This window comes from Dryas octopetala, chromosome 7 (genome assembly GCF_963921425.1).
Source record: "Dryas octopetala chromosome 7, drDryOcto1.1, whole genome shotgun sequence".
Classification (NCBI taxonomy): domain Eukaryota; kingdom Viridiplantae; phylum Streptophyta; class Magnoliopsida; order Rosales; family Rosaceae; genus Dryas; species Dryas octopetala.
Window position 1 is genome coordinate 11,233,225 of NC_141372.1, and position 23,255 is coordinate 11,256,479.

General features: G+C 35.6%; 2 protein-coding genes across 2 annotated transcripts; one reads left to right on the forward strand and one right to left on the reverse strand.

Annotated features, from left to right (window-relative positions):
* Positions 1 to 972: 972 nt before the first annotated feature.
* On the reverse strand, positions 973 to 10,098 carry LOC147279661 (ATP-dependent protease La (LON) domain protein). The gene is made up of 7 exons (XM_086251017.1): positions 9,829 to 10,098; positions 9,344 to 9,412; positions 7,606 to 7,725; positions 7,448 to 7,522; positions 5,488 to 5,622; positions 3,275 to 3,416; positions 973 to 1,356 (listed from the first exon to the last, which is right to left on the reverse strand). Exons 1-7 carry the CDS (start codon positions 10,030 to 10,032, stop codon positions 1,196 to 1,198), a joined length of 906 nt encoding a protein of 301 aa, XP_086107143.1. The 5' UTR covers positions 10,033 to 10,098; the 3' UTR covers positions 973 to 1,195.
* Positions 10,099 to 14,613: 4,515 nt separating this feature from the next.
* On the forward strand, positions 14,614 to 21,875 carry LOC147279662 (uncharacterized). The gene is made up of 5 exons (XM_086251230.1): positions 14,614 to 14,818; positions 18,318 to 18,517; positions 18,904 to 19,005; positions 21,270 to 21,321; positions 21,427 to 21,875. Exons 1-5 carry the CDS (start codon positions 14,728 to 14,730, stop codon positions 21,537 to 21,539), a joined length of 558 nt encoding a protein of 185 aa, XP_086107356.1. The 5' UTR covers positions 14,614 to 14,727; the 3' UTR covers positions 21,540 to 21,875.
* Positions 21,876 to 23,255: the final 1,380 nt, after the last annotated feature.

The following is a 23,255-nucleotide window of genomic DNA, read 5'->3' on the forward strand; positions in this document are numbered from 1 at the left end:
ATCAAAATTTCCGTCGAAAATTTCCTCGAAACCAAAATTTTACTCCTTGGTTTTAACTTTGCATGATTTTTTTTAGATTTTTTTATTAAAGCCCAGACCTCCCCTCCCGCCAACTTGAGGGGTGATCTTCCCCAAAGGAGTACCACGCCATAGCACTGCAAACTTGACGGTTGTAACACAGTCCATTATCTTTTCAACCCACCGATCGAGCATGGCAGCCCAATTTCAACATCATCGCCTCTAAAAAGCACCATTCAATCTTCGGAATAAGGGCTATATATTATTGCTTCCAGCACCTGAAGACAGAAATCGACCACTTCCCCTCCCACAATATGCCATCAACTCCTGGGGCTTTTGTTGGGTACATTTGATTCAAGGCTCTTTCAATCTCTTCCCGGGTAAAAGGTTGAAGTAGTCTTTGAAAATCTAGAGTAAATTGAATAAATATGGGAAAACCTTGTATGGGTTCCACGACCACAATAGGAAAAAGTCTTGATTGAGGCAGTTATACCACACAAATGGTATGACCACCCAGTGCTAGGACGCATTGTAATCTATTTGCTTTAAAAAACTGTAACATTTACGATTTACTTGAAATCAGGACACATGCCAATAAATCAATGGAGGTCGTACATAAACGTGGCATGACTTTTGCACCGAAGAATCTCTCCCAAAATGAGTAAACCCTCAAACCCGTTGAGGCCACCCTAACCACAGGTATCTGGTGCACAACAAAGGATCAACCTACTAACACATTCGACCATAACTTTTTACCTTCCTTTTGTGCAATTTGGAAATAGCATAGTAAATTAATAAATTTGATCAAATATGGAGAGGGGAAGCCTGTTTCTTGCTTTTCTCTTGAAGAGTTTTGTGCGACCTCTTTGACCAACTACCAACATGGATCCTAACCAACAACCTGTTTTATTTCGCTTGGCAAATTCTAACCCCAACACACACTACTCACACAAAAGGAAGAAAAAGTGAAAATTAACATAGAAGTATAGAACCATCTGATAGGTACATGCAGTCATATCTATGTCTGTAACCTTCCTAAAATATGTATTCAGCTATCCTAATCAAACAGTAAAACACAATCACAGCTGAAAAGTATGTTGGCTGCCTAAATCAATGGAGTTTCATGATTCCCAACCTCGTGTGAGATGCCAGCAGGTCCAATACAAAATCGCACAACTTACTTCATCTCCAATGATTGTATAGCGAGCTTGGCTGCAACCATGGAAATGTTATCTTTAATAAATTCTAGGGAATTGTCTAGCCTTTGGAATGTGTCCTTGAGATCCATTGCTCTTAACTTCTCTTGCTGCAGCTTCAGAAGTTCCGATTGAGTTGATCCTGCCAGATAAACAACTCCATATGAATTTAAAATTGCTAATGTCAGGTAGGATGCTTCATAGGTTCAGCTTCTACATATCAGACAGTCATCACAGTGGTAACCTACTTAATATTTTCATTTCTACCAACTGTGATGTCAATATTCTATACAAGCCCAAGAACTCAAGGCATATAAATATAACAACGAAATAGAGATTTCGATCATGCTTCACCACATATTAGGCTGAAACAAAAACAATGGCAGAACCAAATATTTTTTTTCCAAGGGGGGAAAAAATAATGAAGAATATTTTGTCTAAAGAAAATAAATTGTTACATTCATCAATATTCATAAAGTCAAACTAATCGCTTAGCAAGATAAACAATATATATAAATAAAAGAGAATATGCAAATTACAACGAAAAATATGGTATTGGTCAGTTTTCCTCTTTTTTTTCTTTCTTCTGTTGCAACACATTTAAGGGAGAGGATATAAATGTTGGTCAAAGAGGCCTAGCAAGGACCCTGTACATCAAAAATTAAAGTAAAAATAAATTTTAGATGTAAAGTACAAGGAAAGTTCTAGAGTTATAATGGTGGTAATCATCAGTCTGAAAAAGGATTAATGAAGGTTGGCCACTTGAACTTATGATTTTCTTAAGTTACTTAAACCTTTCAACTTAGCTATTCCAACAGGCCATGTATGAGATATATGAAAGGATGTGGGGAGAACAACAGGGGCTCAAATTGCGGAGGGCTCAAACCTTTCCCCCTGGCCCTCCCCTAGCGCCAAAAACAAAACCATTTATTCCATAGTTTCAACTTTTAAGTACTGTGATGCCTTCTCCAACAGGTTTGGCTGATGGGCCATGCAAGTTTGCGACAAACAGTGGTGTCTAATAATATAGACCAATCATTGACTTGAGATAGGAACCGATCTACAACAATCATAGTAAAGGATTTGCAATCTCAAACTTGTTGATTATTTCCCACCCAGATTTTCCAAAAAGAAAGATTGTTATCCGCCTAGACAAGCCAGAAAATAGCGAAGCCCATTCCTAAAAGATTGTCTTCCCAGCAAAAGGAAGAAGCTTGGATAGGGCATCCTTGTAAGAAATTTTGGCCTAATTAGAGATCTTCAAGCATTATCACCAATTTATAAGAAGACCTTGTTAGTGGAGTTGCAAACACATTGCTACATGCTTGACACAGACATCCTTTTTGAGATTTTCACTAGGTAAATCTAGTTAGAATATTAAACATTCAAAGGCACTCCAAGCAAGCAGAGACCCCATTCAAATAAGACTCAAAAGTTACCAGGTAAATAGAGCAAAAGCAGATGACATTATCCTACATGTCCAGTAAGTCCAATATGTAATTCTATTATCTGCTTCGACCAAATTAAGTTTTCTTAGGTAGATTGCTAACGCATAATTGACCGACTTCCATCAGAAATTTGTTACTTAGTGTATTGTTTACAATTTGCCATGCTGTTTCAGTGAAGAAAATAGAGCTGGGTCACTAGTTTGGCATTCCTACAGAAAGTTATATCCTAGACAAATTCTATCTTTAAACATTATAATGAGGATATATCCCGATATTTAAGCATGTAAACTTTCCATTAGTACCTTACTTAAAAGCTTTTTTTAATTAAAAAAGACAGTTGCACAGACACATGCAGTCCTAGTTCTTGCACACATACAGAAACAAAACTTGCAGCCAAGTCGATCTTGGAAAATCAACTGGGAATTTATTCTTCTTGATAAATATATAGAATGGAAACTATTTTACTTACTAAATGGTTGACAAAGAAGAGAAATCTAGGTTAAGAAACATATCAACCTGAAATAGGCTAGATTTGTTAATCCAGGCAGTAAAACTGAGGAGCTAAAACTGTATAATCTGAACAAGGAATCAAAATGCACAAGGCACGCTTACCTGATACAGGTTGCAGTGCTGCAAAGGATACAAGCTCAGCCAAGGAAGGAAAGAAAGCTTCATCACAATCTACGGGTAGTTCCTTTTCAGTCCACATTAGAGAGTTGGCAATTTGAGTCTGCAACTGTGCCTCCTTGGGAGCCTAGTGGAACAAATAAATGAGCAGACGAGAGTGAACAATGCTTGTGTGTATATATAGTCCCGATCTAATAAGGAGCTACATTATAGAGAGTTGGAGACACATCTCAATCATTCATATCTAATCTAACAGCTGAAATGCGTATTTTTTAACTTAGATCCTTCTTACAGTTAATTGGGGTCTGCACTGCAGAACAATGAGCAACTCAGATGTTACACTAATCAACAAAAAAATGAATTAAGAATACAAAGAATAGTTTCTTACAACTAACTTCCCATGTTAGGTAACTCGAATTTTCTATGCACTACTAGCCTTTTTGAAACACAACATTAAGGAAATGTTGAAGATATAGATTCCTTCTGCAGTGTCTACTAGATTGCTATTGTTGATTGAAACAAAAACTAGAAAGTCATAAAATAGTGCAAAGATGGTTGAACCTTTTTTTTATTTTTATTTTTTTTATTTTTTTTTTATAAAAGATGGTTGAACGTTTATATATCCACTATGTGCTGTGCTTATGACAGTACACTGGTTGATTAACACAGCCCGTTGTTGGTAGGAAAATAGATGGAACAACACGTCCGCATCTTAGAAAAACCCAGATGTTCAGAATCTCTCTCTCTCTCTCTCTCTCTCTCTCTCTCTATATATATATATGTATTTGTATATAAATCATATGGCCGGACATTAAGAATGTAGGTGTATGCATTCCTAGAATGTTATAAATTACAATGAATGGATTTACTAAATGGTTTATTTTTTTGTAAACAGATTTTATAATTAGTTAGCCATGTATCTAGGTGGGTGTCTCTGTGTTTCAATGCCATGTGAAAAATAAACTTAAGATATTTTGGATGGCTGGCCAATGTGCGGGAATTTGTAATTCCAATGTGGTTCATTCCAAAAATTTGTAAAATGAACTTGGAAAAATAAAAGAAAAAGTGATTGAGTAGTAAATTTATTTTCCAACCTCCCTAAGCCCTATATAACCACCCCCCCCCCCCCCTCCCCCCACAGCTCCCATTCCAAACCATCATCTTCTCCTCTCTTTTTTTCTTTTTTTCTTATTTTATAAGAATTCTTCTCTCTTATAATCTTATTAGATAATATATATATCACTCAGGAAAATAAGATCTTCTAGTTCTGAAATCTTGACAAGCCTAAGTAAATATTGCATGCGCACTTGTTTGAATATGCTACATAAATTATAAGTACATAAATATGTATGTAAATATTAGAATAAAGAAGGATGATCATGCATCTTCACCCTCAATGTAGGCTCAAGTATGTTTTTTGTTTTTGTTCTTTAAGCAAAGGAACTCGTTAGTACATAGTGGACACCTATGTGTCTGGCCATTCCTGCATCTCTTATGTGTGATTTGATCCTTTGGGTACCCCAGAGATGTGTGGATTCCTCTACATTCATGTAGAAACGGATAGGTGAGAGAGCTCACTGATGATCAAGGTGATAGTTTGGCTCATTTATGGGCATCCATACAAGTTGTGGCTCACATTTACCATGCCTTACATATGAGTGTTACCTATGGGTGGCGTAATTTGTGACTCTTTTCCAATGATAAGTAAAGTCTTGAGAAGTGAAGAATAGCTAAGGGCTTTGAAAGAATGATTTTGTAAGATTTTCAAAATTTACTCCTACTACATTTCGTAGAAGCATCCAAACAACAACACATATTTATATAATATTATAACTACAGTATGCTTGTTCTAATTTACTTACTGTAATGACCCAACCCCTGTTGGACCTATTCAGAAAAGTTTGATTCATTGGACCCATTGTAGATAGACTTGAACTTTTCTAAATTGTCTGGTCAAAGAATATTCTTAGTAGATTTGAGTCATGCTCAACATGTACACACAGATATCAATAGTGCAACAGACTTATTTATTTAATCTGTAAAAATGCATAACTTTTTTTTTTCTTTTTGAAAAATAGCCTACTGAATCTAGAAACTCGATATAATAAGTGCTAATTGCTTACATCTAGTCTTCAAAAATCTTTACAGATAGAGAGAGAGAGAGAGAGAGAGAGAGAGAGAGAGAGAGAGATGCACACCTTTAGTTTGATTTCCAAACTATTTAAACTATAAAGAGCCTCCTTTACTTGCACAACTTTTGGGCTTAATCTGCTTACATTGTCAGGAACCCTGTCCTGGATGGGTATGACAACACCTTTCAAGTAAGGATCTGCCTGCACGTACAAAGTGCAAACATACTTTTAGAAAATGTAAGAGTAAAGTTATATTTACATAAGAGATAAAACTGACAATACCACATAAAGAGCAGATTAAATAGAAGAACAAGAAGAATTAAAAGGAAAAGAAAGGACCAAGAAACAGGGGGAACAGAAAATTAATAGTATATAAATTCATATCCTTTGGGTTTATCTACCCTCCTGAATTTACTTCACAATAATGTCCTAATCATAATGTGTAAGTACATGTTTTATTTAAAAGCCTGCTTGGTTGCACTTAAAATTTCCATTTCAATAAGTTTTAAGTCTTTGTAAGACTTCCGTCCCAAGACAAAAAGAAAAAGGTACTTTTAAGACACAACAATCCTGTGGCATCCTCGAGCATGCTTTACATACACTCCAAATGTGCTTAGATCATGAGATTACTTTTAAAGATATTTTTCCTCATGCCCAAAAGTAGTTCCTTAAACTCAATAACTAAGTTCACATACACACAATCCTATTAAGTTCCAATGTCACATGAAAAGCGCCAAATATCCTCCTCCAACAAGCAAGCTAAGGATCACACATAAGAAGAGTAATGTACCTGAAGTTGAAGACCTAAAATATATGTTCGTGACAGGGGTAAAACAAGTCTTTTTAGCGTATGGACTCATAGAGCCCTTTCTTCATGTTGAAATTTAAAAGCTATGGCAGCAGAACTTCAAACCATCTTGGAAAGCAGCAGGAAATTACTTATCAAGCCTGCATTCAGTCTATTTATACCAAATCAACAGAACTTTTTCAACTCATTGCTTTAATGTTTATACACACATACAACTAGATTAGTAAATTATTTCTGATTTGCCTAATTTTTGGAAGGATGATCTTTGTGTCCCTATATAGACAATACTTGGTTCCTAACATCACTATTGACTACCTTAGCACAAACCAGAGAAAAAGGAAAGTAAACTACATTTCCGTATCCTTCTAATAAAATTCCAACTAACTTAAGATGCACAACTACAATCTTAGAGCAAGATCAAAGAGCAAGAGGAGCCTAAGAGCAAGTGCAAGAATAGAGAGGTTTATGCCATTGACAGATTTCAAAAGCCTTAAGCATATGGGTCCCATCCTTAATTTGGAAACAGAACCATAGGAAATTTATTCCACTACCCCTGTAATGGCACAAGGCCTTCTCCAAAAGTTGTAGCTCCAATTGACATTTGAATTCCTAACATTACTCAAGTACCCTTGATTTCTCCAGCACATAGCAGATGTAGGATTCAAGGGTATCACAGTCTCCCCTTCTTTATGCCCTTGCCCCCTTGCCCCCTTGCCAAGAAATGAATCATATACATGCCAATAGACGAACTTTTCGCAATGTGGGACGCAATCATTTACTTGCCTGCGGATCAACGTTACCTCAAAGAGCATAGGGGGGACCACCATTTCCCACATGGAAAAGGGTCGTCGTCATAGCTATTGGCCCCCCGAGTCACACATAGGCAATAGGTCAGGTAAGTTCTTATACCATTTGTGATGGCCCTAGGCCTCCTCTAAAAGTGCTAGCTCCTATTGACATTTAGAATCTTGGCTCCTACTCAATTACCCTAGATCTCCCCAGCGCATAACTAATGTGGGATTTAGGGGTATCACAACCCCACATAACCGAACTTGTTCATGGTTTCACAGTAAAAATTACTATGCATCTCATCCGTCCATATCTCAGATAACGATTGGGAAACTTTAAGACTTTAAAAGAGAATGAATATATATATATATATATGCATATCTATCTTTACATAAGAATTTAAATCAGACCAATTCTCTTGTTACTCACCTGCACAAATTTCACAATCTTTACACGACCAATTCCTCTTATAGAGACTAATGCTCCAACTTCTAATCGCTCAACCTGCAGAATACTGGAACTTATTTTAGTTCATAAGGTACTTCAGTATTAAAATTTGGAAAGTCTTTGAAAATTGGGAAGCTTACATTTTCTACAAAAACCAAGCAACCATTTCTTGCTGCAAATGATGCTTCTTCTGATGAATTGTCAATAATAATAGGATCCAACACAAAATGCACAAAAAGCTTCTTCTTCCTCAACAATGACTGCAATGAATATATTGAACTGTAGATTAGAAAAACAACTAATCTCAACTTATTAACTTTGTTACGAGCATTACATATATTTATCAAACAATATAGCATGTCCAAACATATAAAATTTGCATAATCCGAAGTCGACTTTCTGATGTGAGAAACCATAGGATCTCCTTAACCTACATGTATGAGGTGGGATAGTTTTATTTTTTTTCCTCCTTTATGGATATATCTTCTAACAATTTTCTATCCCTATCATGGCCAGACAAGGGAAGTAGCAAAGCTCGTATACAAATTATGGAAGTAGCATCTATGAGTGAGTGAGTGTACAACAGTTGGATATTCTCACCATATAATGACTGGCAGTTTTGTAAATGTATACTGACAAACATATGTGAATTACAATTATGCGAAATAATGTATTATATATAACACACACGATGCAACTGGATATTTATAGAGCTCATACTCTAAGAGCCTCTCATAACTACAGGACAAGGGTGGAACAGTTTCATGTCTTCAATAAATCTTTTACAAAGCTTCCTAACTTGTCCAAAGATCAGTTTTCCAATGTAATTTATGTTCACACTTGTAGCCAGCATCGAAACCTGTATACCAAATTACTAACTCAATCATCAAATTTCACCAATGACACCAAGGAATCAGAAATTTTATGACATATTTAGATAACACAACAGATTCCACATTAATGTGGTATTGACAGGCATTATATGGCCAGGTCTTTTTCATTTTTCATAGCATTTTCAAATCAACATTTACAACTGTTAGTAAAGTTCTTCTCCTTATTGATAATTTGACAAAAAGTACCTTTTGTGGAAGATTACCAAAAAGTATTTCAGTATCTTGCCTGGTGTAACTTCAAAAAGTCATAGCAATACCAAATTGGCCTTGAGTTTCCATAAATCGTGTACCTCATATTCAGACAAGAAGGCTCCATTTGGTAGTGCTGTGGCTTTCTAAAAGCTGCTCATACAAGCAAAGCACCTAAAAGAGTAGCAAAAGCATCTTGTTAAAAACATACCAAACAAAAGTTGGTTGCTTTTTGGAAGAAAAAAACATGAAGAACTGTGTTAAAAGTTTAAAACCAATCCAAATTGGGTCTTAATATCCACTTTTGTATTCTTTATTTTTGTGTCAATCTACTTTCATAGTTAACATGTTTCTCTGTACCTTATTCTGCCAAAAGTTTCTTTTAAAATACTCGGTTAACACTCTGAGTGTCATGCCATCATCTGATGAGAAACTATGGTCCAAGCCTAATGTATGTCTAATTCAAACATAAATTTTCTCAAGAAGAGAACAGAACTAAAGAAATAATAATAATGTTTTTTTACCTAAAGAGAATTAGGTTTATCAAACATTTGGTTCACAATGCAAGCATTAGAAACAGCTTGAAAGTTAAGAACTATATATACTGCAAGTTCCAATTCATGAGCAATTGCATGCATGATATACACTAGATAGACAACCATTGGACCCCAAAAGCTCAAGCTGTTAGGGAATGAGCCAACAATAGATATCAAGCTAACAATGCCAACTGCCCAACTCACTCCGAAAAAAAAGAAAAAAAACAAGAAGTAAGCATAATGCATTAAATATCTAGTACCTCCTCCAGTAGAGCTAGATATCTTGCTTCATATAAGTGCAAAGTTTTCCTCTCGGAGGGAACAAGAACCTGAAATTGAAAAAGGTTTAAACCTCAATTAGAAATAGTGCACTATGAAAAATAAATAAAACAAAAATACCTGCTTTCTTTGTAATAGAATTCATTCCAAGTTATTGTTGTTGGGAACAAACGACAATAACAATAGACCTTGTCCCAATACATGAATTTTGGCATCGTTTACATATATTTGTTACTATCAAAATACCAATATTGAAAAGAAAATAGAATTTCTTGGACACCCTTTTCGTGCAAGCTTGTTTTGGAAGGTGAGTGAAGCACCACTGTGCCAACAAAGAGCTCAAGAACAAAACAGACTGAAAACGGTAACTGAAAATGAGCATACCACCCACTTGTTAAACCAAGCCTAGCTAAACTTAACATTCTAATTAAAGAGAAAATGGAAAGTGAAAGTGTGAAACTGAAACCTCGTTCGAGCTAAAGGGAAGGAGCGGCAGCTCCAAGGACGTCGCGTTTGGCGCCAAACGGCATCGTTTCTTCTTCCTGGTAAGACCCAAATCAACGAAGCGATGGAGGGTCGGGTGCGGGTTTCGGATTCGGGTCCTTGCTATGAAGTGGGAATGCTTCTCCGGGAAAAAGGGACTCGGGAGAGTAAAGGCCGTACAGCTCATGGAAGATTTCGGCTTCTTTGCTGCTTCAGACTTCTTTCTTCTTCTTCCTCGGTTCAACGTCCAACGGTCTGACGGATTATCTACTGTAATTAATTCTAACCGCTAAAACGGTGGGTCCCATCTGCGTCCCGCTAAACGCTCTGGAACTGTCTGGCTAATCACACCTCCAAGTTGGAATTCGGGACACACGTGCGTATTTTCCAAAATATCATGTATGAAAGTAAGAATTAATTACGATGGATAACAGTCGATACAATTTATCCTAATGTAAACTATCCATAACCCCCTATTTAGAACTTAATTATTTCAAAACCTCCACCTTTATTAAAAATAATTCAAAACCCCCTATTAGTCATTTAAACTCTCCCAAAACCCCCTGTTCAACTAACATCCACTTATATTTGACCCACATTTTTTTAAATATTCCTATTATAACCCTGTTATTCAAATCAGTTTTTTTTTTTTAATTTCTCTCATCCTCATCCTCATGCTCTCTCTCTCTCTCTCTTTCATTCCCGCACCTTCTCTGTTCTCTCTCCTCCGCGCGCGGCTGTCGTCGGCGCGTGTGGTGTCGTCCGGCAACGGTTGCCAGCAAGACCACCACCATCAGCTTCGTCTTTCTCTCCTCTTTCTCCCTCTGTCATCACTCGCCCCGAATCAAGCCCAAACAGCCCAGATCGCCGCGACTACGATCGGTGGTGCTCGCCGGCGATCTGCCTTTTTCGACGGAGTTGGAATGCCGGACCACCCAAGTCTTCTTCCTCTCGACGTCCTGAGCACGATGGTATGCTCGGATTCTCCATCCGATCAGCCACGGCGGCAGATCGATGCCACAAAGGCCGCGGCTTCTCCGCCGGCGATCTGCCTTTTTCGGCGGAGTTGGAATGCCAAACCACCCAAGCCTTCTTCCTCTCGACGTCCTGAGCACGATGGTGTGCTCGGATTTTCCATCTGATCAACCACGGCGGCAGATCGAAGCCACAAAGGCCGCGGCTTCTCTGCCGGCGATCTGGCTTTTCCGACAGCCATTTCCGTCGAGTCAGGTACTAATATTCTTCTCCTCATTGTACTCTTCAATGCTATGTGTTTGGATTGGACCAATGGCTGATGAATCAAAAAACCCCAAATCGAACCTCATTGTGTGTTGTTGTAACTGTGTATAGGGAACTTTAAGCCTACATTTATTGATTAAACAGTTTCAGTTCGTGAAACAGTTTCAGCTCGTGAAACAGTTTCAGCTCATGAAACAGTTTCAGCTCGTGAAACATGAGTTTTAAATGAATTTTGAATGAAATTATGGTTCTGAAATATGATGAATCAAATTTGCAGGTAGAAATAGATCGAGGCAGTGGCGACTGTCGTGTACTCGTCGCGCGTGAGATGATCGGACGACGTTGTATTGTTGGCTACTCCTCTCATCTCAATGGCTTATTGTATTGTTATTGTTTTTTTTTTATAAGGTTGCTGTGTTCTTTTTAGTGAAACGGAATTCAGTAAATGTGTAACTGTTTTAGTGAAGTGTAATTGTTTTAGTAAAGATGTAATTGTTTTTTAATTAAGGTGTAATTGCATTTTAGTCGAGATGTAATTGTTTCATCACTTAATTCAGTTTCAGTAAGTGAATTCATAACTGAATTCTTCAATTTAGTGTAACTGAATTTCTGAAATTCAGTTTCAGTGTAATTGAATTCTTGAAATTCATTTTCAGTGTAACTGAATTTTTGAAATTCAGTTTCAGTGTAACTGAATTTTTGAAATTCAGTTTTAGTGTAATGAAATTCAATTTCAGTGTTTGATTTTAGTTTTAGTGAAATATTGAGTTTTAGCAAAAACTTCAATTCCAAAAAAAAAAAAAAAAAAAAAACAGTTTCACCAAAATACAGTTACAGTGACGTCAGCATGCGTCAGCGCGCGTCAGAAGGGTAATTTAGGATTATAAGTTTTAGGGGGTTTAGAAAGAGTTTCTAGATGGGTGGGGGTTTAGACAAATTTTTTTGGTGAGTAGGGTGTTTAAAATTAGGCACTAAACTCTAATACACCTATTTTTAAAATGTAGTAATAAGGTTAAATATTTAACAATCAGGTTAGTCACCTAACCCACACACGTTTAACATAGTGTTCAAACTCTTCCAAAATCGTTTAGACTAGGGGTCTTCAAACTTGTTGAATTCTTCTTCTCTCTTCTCCATTTTTCTTTAATGATTTTGCACAACAATCTTCTTCGATTTTGCACAACAATCTTCTTCAATTTTGCACATCGATCTTCTTTGATTTCGTACATCATTCATCTTCGATTTCGCACATCGACGCCTTCGAATTTGCACATTGCTCTTCTTCTCTCTTCTCAATTTTTTTTCAGCGATTTCACACACAGATTGATCTTCTTTGATTTCGTGATTTGATCTTTGTTGGTGATTCGATATGAGTTTTAAGGTATGGTTGGCTTTCCTTTTATGATTATTTTTTTTTTTATTTCCAAATTTGTAGATCGATATATATCTCTATTTTATGCTCAAATTTGTAGCTGATTGTATTGAAGTCGAATTCTATAATTGAATTTTCAAATTTATTTTTGTTGTAGCTATAGTTTCAGTTTGATTTTGATTTTTGATTTTCAATCTTGCATATCGATATTTATTTTTATTTCATGCTTAGATTTGTAGCTGATTGCATTGAAATCAATCTCTATAATCGATTTTGTAGATTTATTTTTGTTGTATTTACAATTTTAGTTTGCAGTTTCAGTTTCAGTTGTAATTTCAGTTGTAGAAATTCTCATATTTGATGTACCTATTTGAATTTAAAGTCTCATAATTCTTAATTTTTCATTACTACAACAGTTTCAGAAAGACTTGCTCTTTTTTTTTTTTTTTGTGATTGTTCTTTCGATGGCGCCTCTATCTTGGGCCTTCTAGAAGGCTACCTACAAGTTAAGTTTTTGGGTTAAAGAGGTTTTAGTTAAATTTTTGGGTTGTTAGTACCTTGAAATTAACAGACTTCAAAAGTAAAAAGAAGACTTTTTTACATTCACTACAAGAAAAAAGTTGTCTAGGACCCACTAACTTGTACAATGGTTAACTAATAGGTAGCTTCATAAAAATGGTAACTAAATTGGGAAATTAGTGGGTTAATTACTTAATTATTCTTTTCCCACTCCAAATCCTACCAAAAGAGGAAAATGTAGGATTCATAAAGTTTTCATAATTATCCTTTCCCATTTAAGACCCAAACTAATTTTAGAATGGTGACAATCTGCACTTTCCTACTTAATGCACCAATGAGACATGTTTGGGGAATTAAACGGGGCCCATGTCGAGTGTGAGATCGCTGAAATTTCAGAAATAACTATTTGAATTTTAATTGAGAAAAACAAAATTTTAAAAAATTATTCTTATTATTGGTTTCTTTTATAAATTTACAAGTGGAGGTTTTCATAAATATTTATTATTTAAAATGAGAGAGAGAGAAAGGAAGACGATGGAAGATTGAGAGAGAGATCCATAGATTGAGACTAAAGTATGTACGCGAAGGCATAAACTCAGGTGCTCAAAAGAAAAAAAGAGAAGGCGTAAAGTCAGTACGCCTCTTTCCTCTTTCTTTGTTCATTGTTTCTTGATTTTTTTTTTACTGAAATTTGAATTTTTTTGAGCCTCCGTTACTTCGTATTGACATTGGACCTCTATATTGACAATGAGTCAACAATGATTTATTATATATATATATAATATAAAAATTTGTGGGCTCCTCTTGAAGGTGGGCCTTAGGCTGAACTTGACTTTGAAACGTTGAATACTTTATGAACATTTATATTTAACCTTTCGACTATGTTTTTAATGTTAGGCGATTGCTTGACCAATAAGGAACTAAATTTGATCGAGATTCTTTTCTTGCCTAGCTTGTCTATGACTTTGCTAGTCTACTTGTGTGGTGAGGGTGTGTGAGAACTCAAAGGTGTGAATCCCGGGTTGCAATAATAATGGACTTAAATAAAAACATATTCTTTTAAATAAAAATGGGAATTTTATTTCACTAGTGCTTGGCTGATACAAGATGGTTGGTCTCACAACAAATCTAAACATTGCTCATCATAAACATAAAATGTAAGGATGTTACTTGAATCTAAGGAACGCAAGAAATTATTTGAAATGATCTTTTTAACTAAAATTCAGAAAGTAAACATGAAAATGAAGAACAATGGCCAAAAAAAGAAAAAAAAAACATGAAAATGAAGAACAAAGAGTAAAAATGTTTGAAAAGAACTCTCTGATCCTCATTTTGGCTGAATGTATAGGTTTTTGTGTTTGATGGAGGTGTGTCGAAGATCCCTTCTTTCTCTTATGAGGTTGGTATTTATAGTGGAGGTTGGATTAATGAATGAAATTATATAAAAAGTACATTAATGAATTTATATTTTTGAAAAATTTTATTGATGTTCTTGTAATTAACGCTAAAAAAAACCTTAAAAGAATTATTATTTTTTATCACCCCTAAAACATGTAGGACAATATTAGCGTCCAGAATCCACTCAACAAAAAATATTGGAACCTCGCTAAATAGACTATACGTCGGCCCAGTTTAGTATAAGGCACAAAAGAAGAAAAGACTTGGCTCATAACTTACGACAGGCCAGTTCTACGGCGAGGCACAGTATCGGACGAAAGAAGTAGTTGGCTTTCGAGAGCGAGAGAGTTCGCAATGGACGGTCCTCCAGTCAACGATTTGTGTTCGGTGTGCCATGGCAACTTCAACACTCCATGTCAAGCCAATTGCTCTCACTGGTTTTGCGGTGCCCTTTCTCTAATTCATTCCTCTTTTCACAGCTCTTTTTCTCTTTCAATCTCATTCCCAATTTTCAATGTTAACTCTATTCCTCATACGAATTGCTATGTTTGGCTTTAAAATTCACACCCTATTTTTCTCTGTTTGTGTTGCATTGCTTGGATCCAAATTGGTCTTAAGCTAGTTTACGCTTCTGATATGATATAAGCCATGCTTGCACTGATAGACTTGAATTTCATACAAGAATTTTCCAGAGCGAGAGATTTATAGTGCAAATTGGGAGACAATTTCGATCAAACATAGGGTGGTTTGCCTTTGAAACAAATTCAAATTAAGTTAGCTTTGCTAACTATATAGGAAATTCAAGAAATGATAGGAGATTAAGTGAGGTTTCTGCTTCTGACTTCTGTGCGGTGAGACTGGAAAATAGTAATTGGGTTCAGGCCCCTTGTTTCCTAATATTTTAATTTAGGAGGAGTGGACAACTTACATGGTGCCCTGCAGGTCAAATCTGTAACTTGCTTTAACAGTACATCTGTACATTGATAGTAATATGTTATGATGTTTTGGCAGCTGGGTATAGTTATTAGGGGCTGTTAGACTCTTGTTTTTTATCCAGCAGATTGGTTTCTAGAGAAGTCAAACAGAATGTCATTGTGAACCTGTAATTATACTTTGCACTGACAGTTTTTAACCCAAGTTTAGTCCCTCAAGATTTAATCATATAATTGGCAGATTTTGGGTAAAGAAGAAAAACAAGTTAGACAAGAATTTGTTTGGATTGCCAAGGGTTGCAACCTAAGAGATGTGGAAAAGTAAACACACAAAAAAAAAAAAAAAACTATTTCCCAGTGCCTATTTCATGTCAAGGTGAATGAAGATGATATTCTCCATCAGTTCATTTCTAGGCGTCCATTTGGATGGTGAGACTTAAAATGAGGGATTTTGATTTGGGTTTTTAGTGTAAATTGCTTAATTGGACTTTAGAAATGTTCATTATTATGTTCATAACACTCTTTTCTTGAGTATTTGAAATTCCTTATTTTCTTAAGTAATCAAATTAATATGTGGATTTTGTAAAGATAAGAATTACTATTTGTGAAGTCCAATTGAGCAATTTACACTAAAAACATTATCAGATCCTTCATTTTATTCCTTCTATCAAAATGGATCCTAAGGCTTGCCTATAAGTCTGATGATACCCATAATGGCCATTATCTAACATCTGGTTTAGCAAAAAAATAAAAATAAAAAATAAAACGAAATATATGAGACCAGTGTTTGATGAAAATGTACATGCCTAGATAAATGTATGAAATGTACAATAAGAGCTTTCATCTGGTATATCGTTTAGATTCTATTATGTAAGTCAGAGAGTTCTATGCAATTAAGATGGGTCAAACAAACGAATGCAATGCATGAAAAGAAAGAGTTCAGTCTTGAAACCAACAATTAGGAGAGACTTATAGTGCAACTACGGAGATTATTTCGACCAAACTTAGGATGCTTTGCCTTTGAAACAAATTCAAATTAAGTTAGCTATGCTCTATATTCCCAAATTTACTCTAAAATTTTGGTGAAGAAAAGAGAGCCAAAGATGGAGCTGTTCATGCTAGCTATGTAGGGTAACCAAGATATGACAGGAGATTAAAGAAAACTTTCTGCTTTTATGCCGTCAGAGTGGAAAAGAGTCATTGGGTTCAGGTTCGTTGTTTCGTTTTCAGTATGGTTTCCTAGTATTGTAATGTAGGAGGAGTGGATGACTTACATGGTTCCTTGGCCCTGCAGGTCATATCTGTATCTTGCTTAAACAGTACAACTGTACAACAATAGGTTACATGTTATGATGTTTTATGGCAGCTGGTTATAGTTATTACGGACTGTTTAGACTCTTGTTTTTATTCGGCAGATTGATTTCTAGGGAAGTCAAACAGAATGTCATCATGAACCTTTAATTATACTTTTCACTTACAGGTTTTGACCCAGGTTTAGTTCCTCAAGATCTAATCACATAATTGGCAGAGTTCTTAATCACATAAAATGAGGGATTTTGATTTGAGTTCTTAGTGTAAATTTCTTAATTGGACTTTAGATTTATTATTTTTATAAATCCACATAGAAATTGGTTTATTTAATAAAAAAGAGGGATAAGAAATAACACTCTTTTCTTGATTATTTGAAATTCCTCATTATCTTCAGTAATCAAATTTATGTGTGGATTATATGAAGACAAATGAATTAATATTTCTAAAGTCTAATTGAGCAATTTACACTAAAAACTCAAATCCGAATCCTTCATTTTAATTCCTTCCATAAAAATGGATCCTAAGTCTTGTCTGTAAATCCAATGATACCCATAATGCCCATTTAGGTTAGCCAATTTTTATAGGAGGGCCAGGGCGGGGGCGGGGAATGAATGGACTGTAACCGTGTTAAAAGCCCCTGACCAAGGCTTTTGGATAAAGTACCTCATATATATAACGATTGAGCTTGTTTCATGAAGGGCTCCTGTAAGTTCCATTCAAAGGTTGTTGTATTGAGGTTTCCTCATTATGTGTGTTGTTGATATTTTTCCAGTTGCATCATATTTAAAGATTATGATCATGTTTTTAATATCACTGTACTGCACCTTAACAAATTAATGCGTTCTATTGATGGGACCTATGTTTGAGAAACGTACATGCCTAGATCTATATATGAAATGCACAATATGAGCTTTCATCTGGTGTATCATTAGATTCTATAATGCATGTTAGAGAGTTCTTTGCAATTAAGACGTTTTTCAGTAAAAAAAGGAAAAGAAAAGAAAAGAAAGAGTTCAGTCTTTCAGTCTTGAGGAGCTAGAGGGAAAATTTTTTGAGATGTTTAGGTCATGTGCAACAAAGACCAATGTTTCCGTTAATGAGGTAAATGATTTTCTAAGCTGAAGATAAGGAGATGGCCAAATAGGAAGAGGTTCAAGGTGGTGAGAAAAACTCTTATATCTTATGATAGAATAGAGAGAGAGTTGATTTTTTAAAAAGAATACGAGTGACTCCCTGTAATTGAAATTCAAGTCTGTTTTGAGCTGGGTCTAGTTATAGGGAATATCTCCCTTAGCCTTTAAAGGCGCGCTGATGTTTGGCAAGTTCACTGCTTCTATGTATGTGAAAGTGCTCTATGCTTAGAGTCATTTTTCTTTGTTATGGAGTGTAGAGATTTTAGATTGCTAAATTGTCACATTCCCCGGTATGTTTTACTTGAGAACTTTGTCCGTACTTTTTGAACGATGAGTTGTACACCTAAACTATGAGAATGTCTTTTGTTTAACATACACCGCATATTTTGTAGGTTAAAGAATAAAATATGACCAAGTGAGTGTTTGATGATAACATTATCAAATGAGTAGCACTACTTTATACAAATCTGCAAGTATCAGAATTCTATTAAATATAATCCATAGAGCATATATTCATAAATTGAATTTCAAATTAACTAATAATGCATCATGGACTCCCTTTCTTCAGGAAATTGTATTATGCTTGTTTGGCAGCATGGATCAGCACTTCAACCTTGTAAATGCCCTCTATGTCGTCGTCAGATCACTTTGTTGGTTCCAAGTGAGGCTTCATTAAGGCAGCGTGATAGGCCTGAAGTGGCTGAGATTCTAGGCAAGATTGAAACATTTAATCGTTACTTTGGAGGTCAGTCCAGAGGTCTTATCCAGGTAAACATACACACATACATAGGGTAATGTTCTCTTTCTAGATAATATGACAACATAAGATGCTTGTGTTGGCAAATTATAAATCTGGACCACACATTTATGCAACAATCAATATAATCAATAATCAAGATTCACCGTGTAGCAATATAAGTATCGTATATTGCCAGACTGTCTGGCAAGAGAACATTTTTGTATTTGTTTCATCAATCATGATTGCTTTCACAGTTAGGTTCCTTGCAGTAAAACATGGCCAGCTGAGATATGGATGATCATTATAATTTTTATGAACTACTCTCTCTCTCTCTCTCTCTCTCTCTCTCTCTCTCTCTCTCTCTCTCTCTCTCTCTCTCTCTCGCATATTCAAATGTCATTTCTTTTGCCTACAGAGAATGCAGGACCTTCCTTTTCTCCTGCGGAGGCTGTTACGAGAACTAATGGATCCTCAGAGATCTCTTCCCCTTGTTATAAGGGCTCGTGTCTATATCGCAGTTAAGTTATTGACACAAATATGCAGTCAATTTTCTTATATCTTGCATTTCAATTATCTAGTCATACACAAACACATGGATGCTTACCTACATTATCATTAGGTTTTGGGAATAGGGAGTACGTTAAAGGGTGAGGCAGGGTTTCTTTCTTGACGATCTTATAAATGAGCTGCATATCTTTTGATTTGTGTCATCTAGAAATCACACAACATAAATTGGGACTTAATCCATTAGTGCTGATGTAAGAATTCACTGAGTTCTATATGTAAATACCAATGTTTTAAAAGGCGAGGCGTTTTATGTCCTGGAAGGCGAGAGGTAAGCCTTTTGGGACATGAATTATTATATTAAAAAAATATAATGCATAATGGAACATATAAGTATATATCTATAAAATTATAAATAGAGTATAAAAACTAATACTATAAATCTTTTAGCATTAATAGTCTCATTTTATTTAGTATTATTGTGTTAGGAGTCTTATTTATTTAATTTTGATAGTTTTTCTCTATTAGTTTTTTTATGTATATTAGGAGTTTGTTTTTCAAACAAAAGATGAATTTAGATATGTTAAGTGGGGCTCCATATTTGCTTTGCTGACAGCCACACCATTTCTATCTGAGCTATACTTCTCAAATTAAAGATAAGAACAGAAAACGTGGCACACAGAAAAACCACAAAGCAACATCAAAACATTATGAAATGATGTGTTTCATTAAAAGGCTGAAAACCCAAGTGACAAAACGTAAAGGAGACCCAAGTCACCAAAACTTATGTTTCTGGTGTGAGTTGTGTTGTGGGAACACTCTATTGAAGCTTTCTTTTCCAATTTTATATACTTTGGTAGCTGATTAGTCCATGGTGAATATTTATCTGGAGATAGGAGGTGATAAGTTGTTTTAAGGAGTTCTAAAACGATTGGGATTAGAGGTAGTAGGGGATTTTTTTTTTTTTTTTTTATCATTTTGTATGGAATGTGTATTAGGGATTGGGGGATGGATGCCATAGGCTGGTATTTGTGTGTGGGCAAGGCTGGCATGGCAGGTTTGCTTTGAAGGTGACTTAGCCCCGTTATGCATTTTTTGGAGTTTGTTGTAAGAGGAATTGCAGAATGTTTGAGGGAGTCAAACATACCTTCATGGTGTTTAAGGGTCTAGTCTTGCATAGCTGCTTGAGTGGCAAAGTTTTCTTCTGTTTTTCTTTTTTCTTATATAATTGATTTATTTTCCTCTTTGTTTTTTGTTGTTCTGGGTATTCGGCTTGTCTACAAAGGTAGCACTCCTTTGGTGCCCCTTTCAGTAAATTTTTTCTACTTAATCACAAAATATCATTGTCATAAATGAACAACCATGTAGCTCAAGTTTGGCAGCAGTAATTTGGGTCAAGTGGATTATATTGGGAAATCAATCATTGAGTATCAATACTATATAGTCCAAAAGAAGAAAAAGGTATTATATTTGGTTAGAACTTCTAATTTTGAATAAACTATGAATTGTGTATCCAAATAGTAAATCAAATTAAGAGTTCTAGGTTTCTGCCTCATCCCAATCGAGCAATTTCAGAAATTACCAGATTACCTTTGACTCTTTAAAGTAAACAAAACTTAAAGAAAATGAAAGTAGCAGTCTATATCTCTATGACCTTCAAGAAGATAACATAGGACCCTTGGACACTTGTTTAGAATATGAGATAACATCATATCAATCCATAATATTTGTTTGATCTTTAATTTTGCTTCTTCATAGCCCTTTTGTTATCTGCAATCTGCATCAAGTAGAATCTGCCATATCTTAAAGACAAGTGTCCCAATAACTGAGAAACATGTAAGAATTATGGCCTACATATTTTAAGAGTTATGTATGTTATTTCAGAAAGAAAAATCCATTTGTTAGGGGTTCATGGCTCAGATTCTACGTGGAAAACTGCCATCACCCCTGTGCATCAGTGTTGGCAGTTTCTTTTATCTATTTTTTTCCACTAGATTTCATACTAAATGCAGTTTTGTAGCTGAACCTGGCAAACATTGTACAGAATAGAACTTGAGTTCTTAGATGGGAGATTGTATCTGTTATTTTTTTAATAACCTTTAATAAGTCTGTGTTCCTTAATTATGGTTAGATATGTAATATCAGGTTGTTCTGTTTTATTCATATTAATATATATGCGGTGGTGGTTTAGTGGTCAATTCTGAAGCATATGGTGCACTGTATGTTCTTCACGAAATTCTGACCTTTTGTTGAATTTTGTTTTCCTAAAATATACAGACGGTACTCAGTGCTGCCTACCTAGTGAGTCCTGTTGACTTTATTCCGGAAGGTGCATCTTATGCTTTGTTCTTTCATTTGGTTGAATTTTTGTTGTGGAGTTGTTTTAGTAAGCAGCACTATTAACAGAACATTCTTGTTTTGAGTGTTCCTGCAGCAATATTTGGTGTAGTCGGTCTTTTGGATGATGTCCTCATAGTGCTCATAGTCTTCTTCCACATTGCTGCCATTTATCGGTCGGTACTCTATAATCGTCATGGAGGTTCTTGAACTGTCCATACTCATGGCAATTTCAAACCACACACCAAAAACAGGGTGTAAAGGGGGGCAGTTTTTAGTTATTTATAGAAAGCCGGAATTTTTTGCTGTATGGAGGTCGAGTAATTGAACTTGATTTCATTTGATTGAAATGTAGGTTTGTACAAGTTAGCCAAATATGTATCCTAGTGTAGATTCATTTTATTTTGTAGAGAAAGGCTTAGGATCCCTCTTGACTTTTTTCTTAAACGTTTTCATTTTATGAATGTTGTGCAGACTCCACTTGCACTTAAGAATACTTTTGTTTTTTGTTATATTGGAAGTGATTAAACCTGGATCTATTCTAAATATCTAATCCTAACTCATTTCTCTTTGACAAAAAATAAAAATAAAAATCTTAACTCATTTTCCACCCCTCTCTACTTACTTAATCTCATGGATAACTTAAAAATACTTGAAGAGATATTCTATTTGTATACAATAATCTTCTTTCTTTACCCAACGTTCTCACTATACTCTTCATTTACTTATTTTTTTTCTTTCATTTCCTTACTATACCTAACCCACTTTCCTAATATACCTTCATATTAGTGAACCCTACACTAACATTAGATTTACTTTCCTTACTCAACATCTTACTCTCCCATTATACCTAACAAGTAACAGCTGCTCCGAAAAAATCCAACATTTTCTACTCCCAAACTCCCAAGACCCTCTACCAAAACACATAGCAGCAATTGGACAAGCCCAGCCGGACCCATTGCAACCAAGACCTGCCACCGTCGCTGGCTCAGGCAACCCCGAACGTTCTCAAATTTTCATCAATTAGGTAAATCAAACACTAATTATATGTTTAAGAGATTGATTGTTCATATTTGTTGATGATGTGATGTTTTTGTATGGATTTACAAATAATAATTTGAGCTTTTTGCTGATAAATGAGGTTGATGGCGTATTCATATATGGGGCTTGTTCACTATTGGTATGTCGAATACGATGACAATATTCGGTAGTTAGCCATCAAATTTTATTAATATTATGTTCGAAACACCCTCATCAAAAGACTCAAAAACATGTTTGCTAAATATGTCTATTCGGCAGTAAGGTTCTAACCTATGGAAACATATTTTTGTATGCCCATTTTGTCCCAATAGTTTTTCTCTTTTTATTTATACTCTTTTTTTTTTTTTCCTTTTTTTTTTTTTTATGGTCATATTGCCCCTTTAGATAAATAATGGAAATAAATTAAGAGGGCTACTATTTGCACACCCTCTTTTTTCTTTTTGCACACCCCTATTAAGAAAAAAAAAAAAAAAAAAAGACTATACAGCCCCCTTCTTTCCCTCTCTTTTTTCTCTCGTTCACACCCCCCTTCCCCTGTTTTTTTTTTTTTTTTTTTTTCTTCTTCTTCTTCTTCTCCAACCCTCCCCCAGCGAGCCCTTCCACCCAACCCACCTAGCCCCTCAGCCCCTGCACCGACCCCCCTAGCCCCTGCACCACCAAAACAGCCACCACCACCACCTTCTTCTTCCCCCTACCTAAGCCAAAACAGCCACCACCACTACCACATTCTTCTCTCTCTCTCTCTCTCTCTCTCTCTCTCTCTCTATCTCTCTCTCTCTCTCTTCTCGCCCAAGCAAATAGCAAAAAAAAAAAAGGGTGGCAGGTGGTTCGGCAGACCAGTGCCGAACCCGTCGGTTTTGTTCGACAGGTAACTGCCGAACAAAC

Bases quoted from the DNA above. Each gene is read 5' to 3' on its own strand.
- LOC147279661 (XM_086251017.1), bottom strand. From the start codon at position 10,032: ATGAGCTGTACGGCCTTTACTCTCCCGAGTCCCTTTTTCCCGGAGAAG. The intron at 9,413-9,828 runs GTTTCAGTTTCA...TTTCAATTTCAG, and splicing joins TTCCCTTTAGCTCGAACGAG to GTTCTTGTTCCCTCCGAGAG. The intron at 5,623-7,447 runs GTGAGTAACAAG...TTGTACGTGCAG, and splicing joins AGATTGTGAAATTTGTGCAG to GCAGATCCTTACTTGAAAGG.
- LOC147279662 (XM_086251230.1), top strand. From the start codon at position 14,728: ATGGACGGTCCTCCAGTCAACGATTTGTGTTCGGTGTGCCATGGCAAC. The intron at 14,819-18,317 runs GTGCCCTTTCTC...CCCTTTCTTCAG, and splicing joins TTGCTCTCACTGGTTTTGCG to GAAATTGTATTATGCTTGTT. The intron at 21,322-21,426 runs GTGCATCTTATG...GTGTTCCTGCAG, and splicing joins TGTTGACTTTATTCCGGAAG to CAATATTTGGTGTAGTCGGT.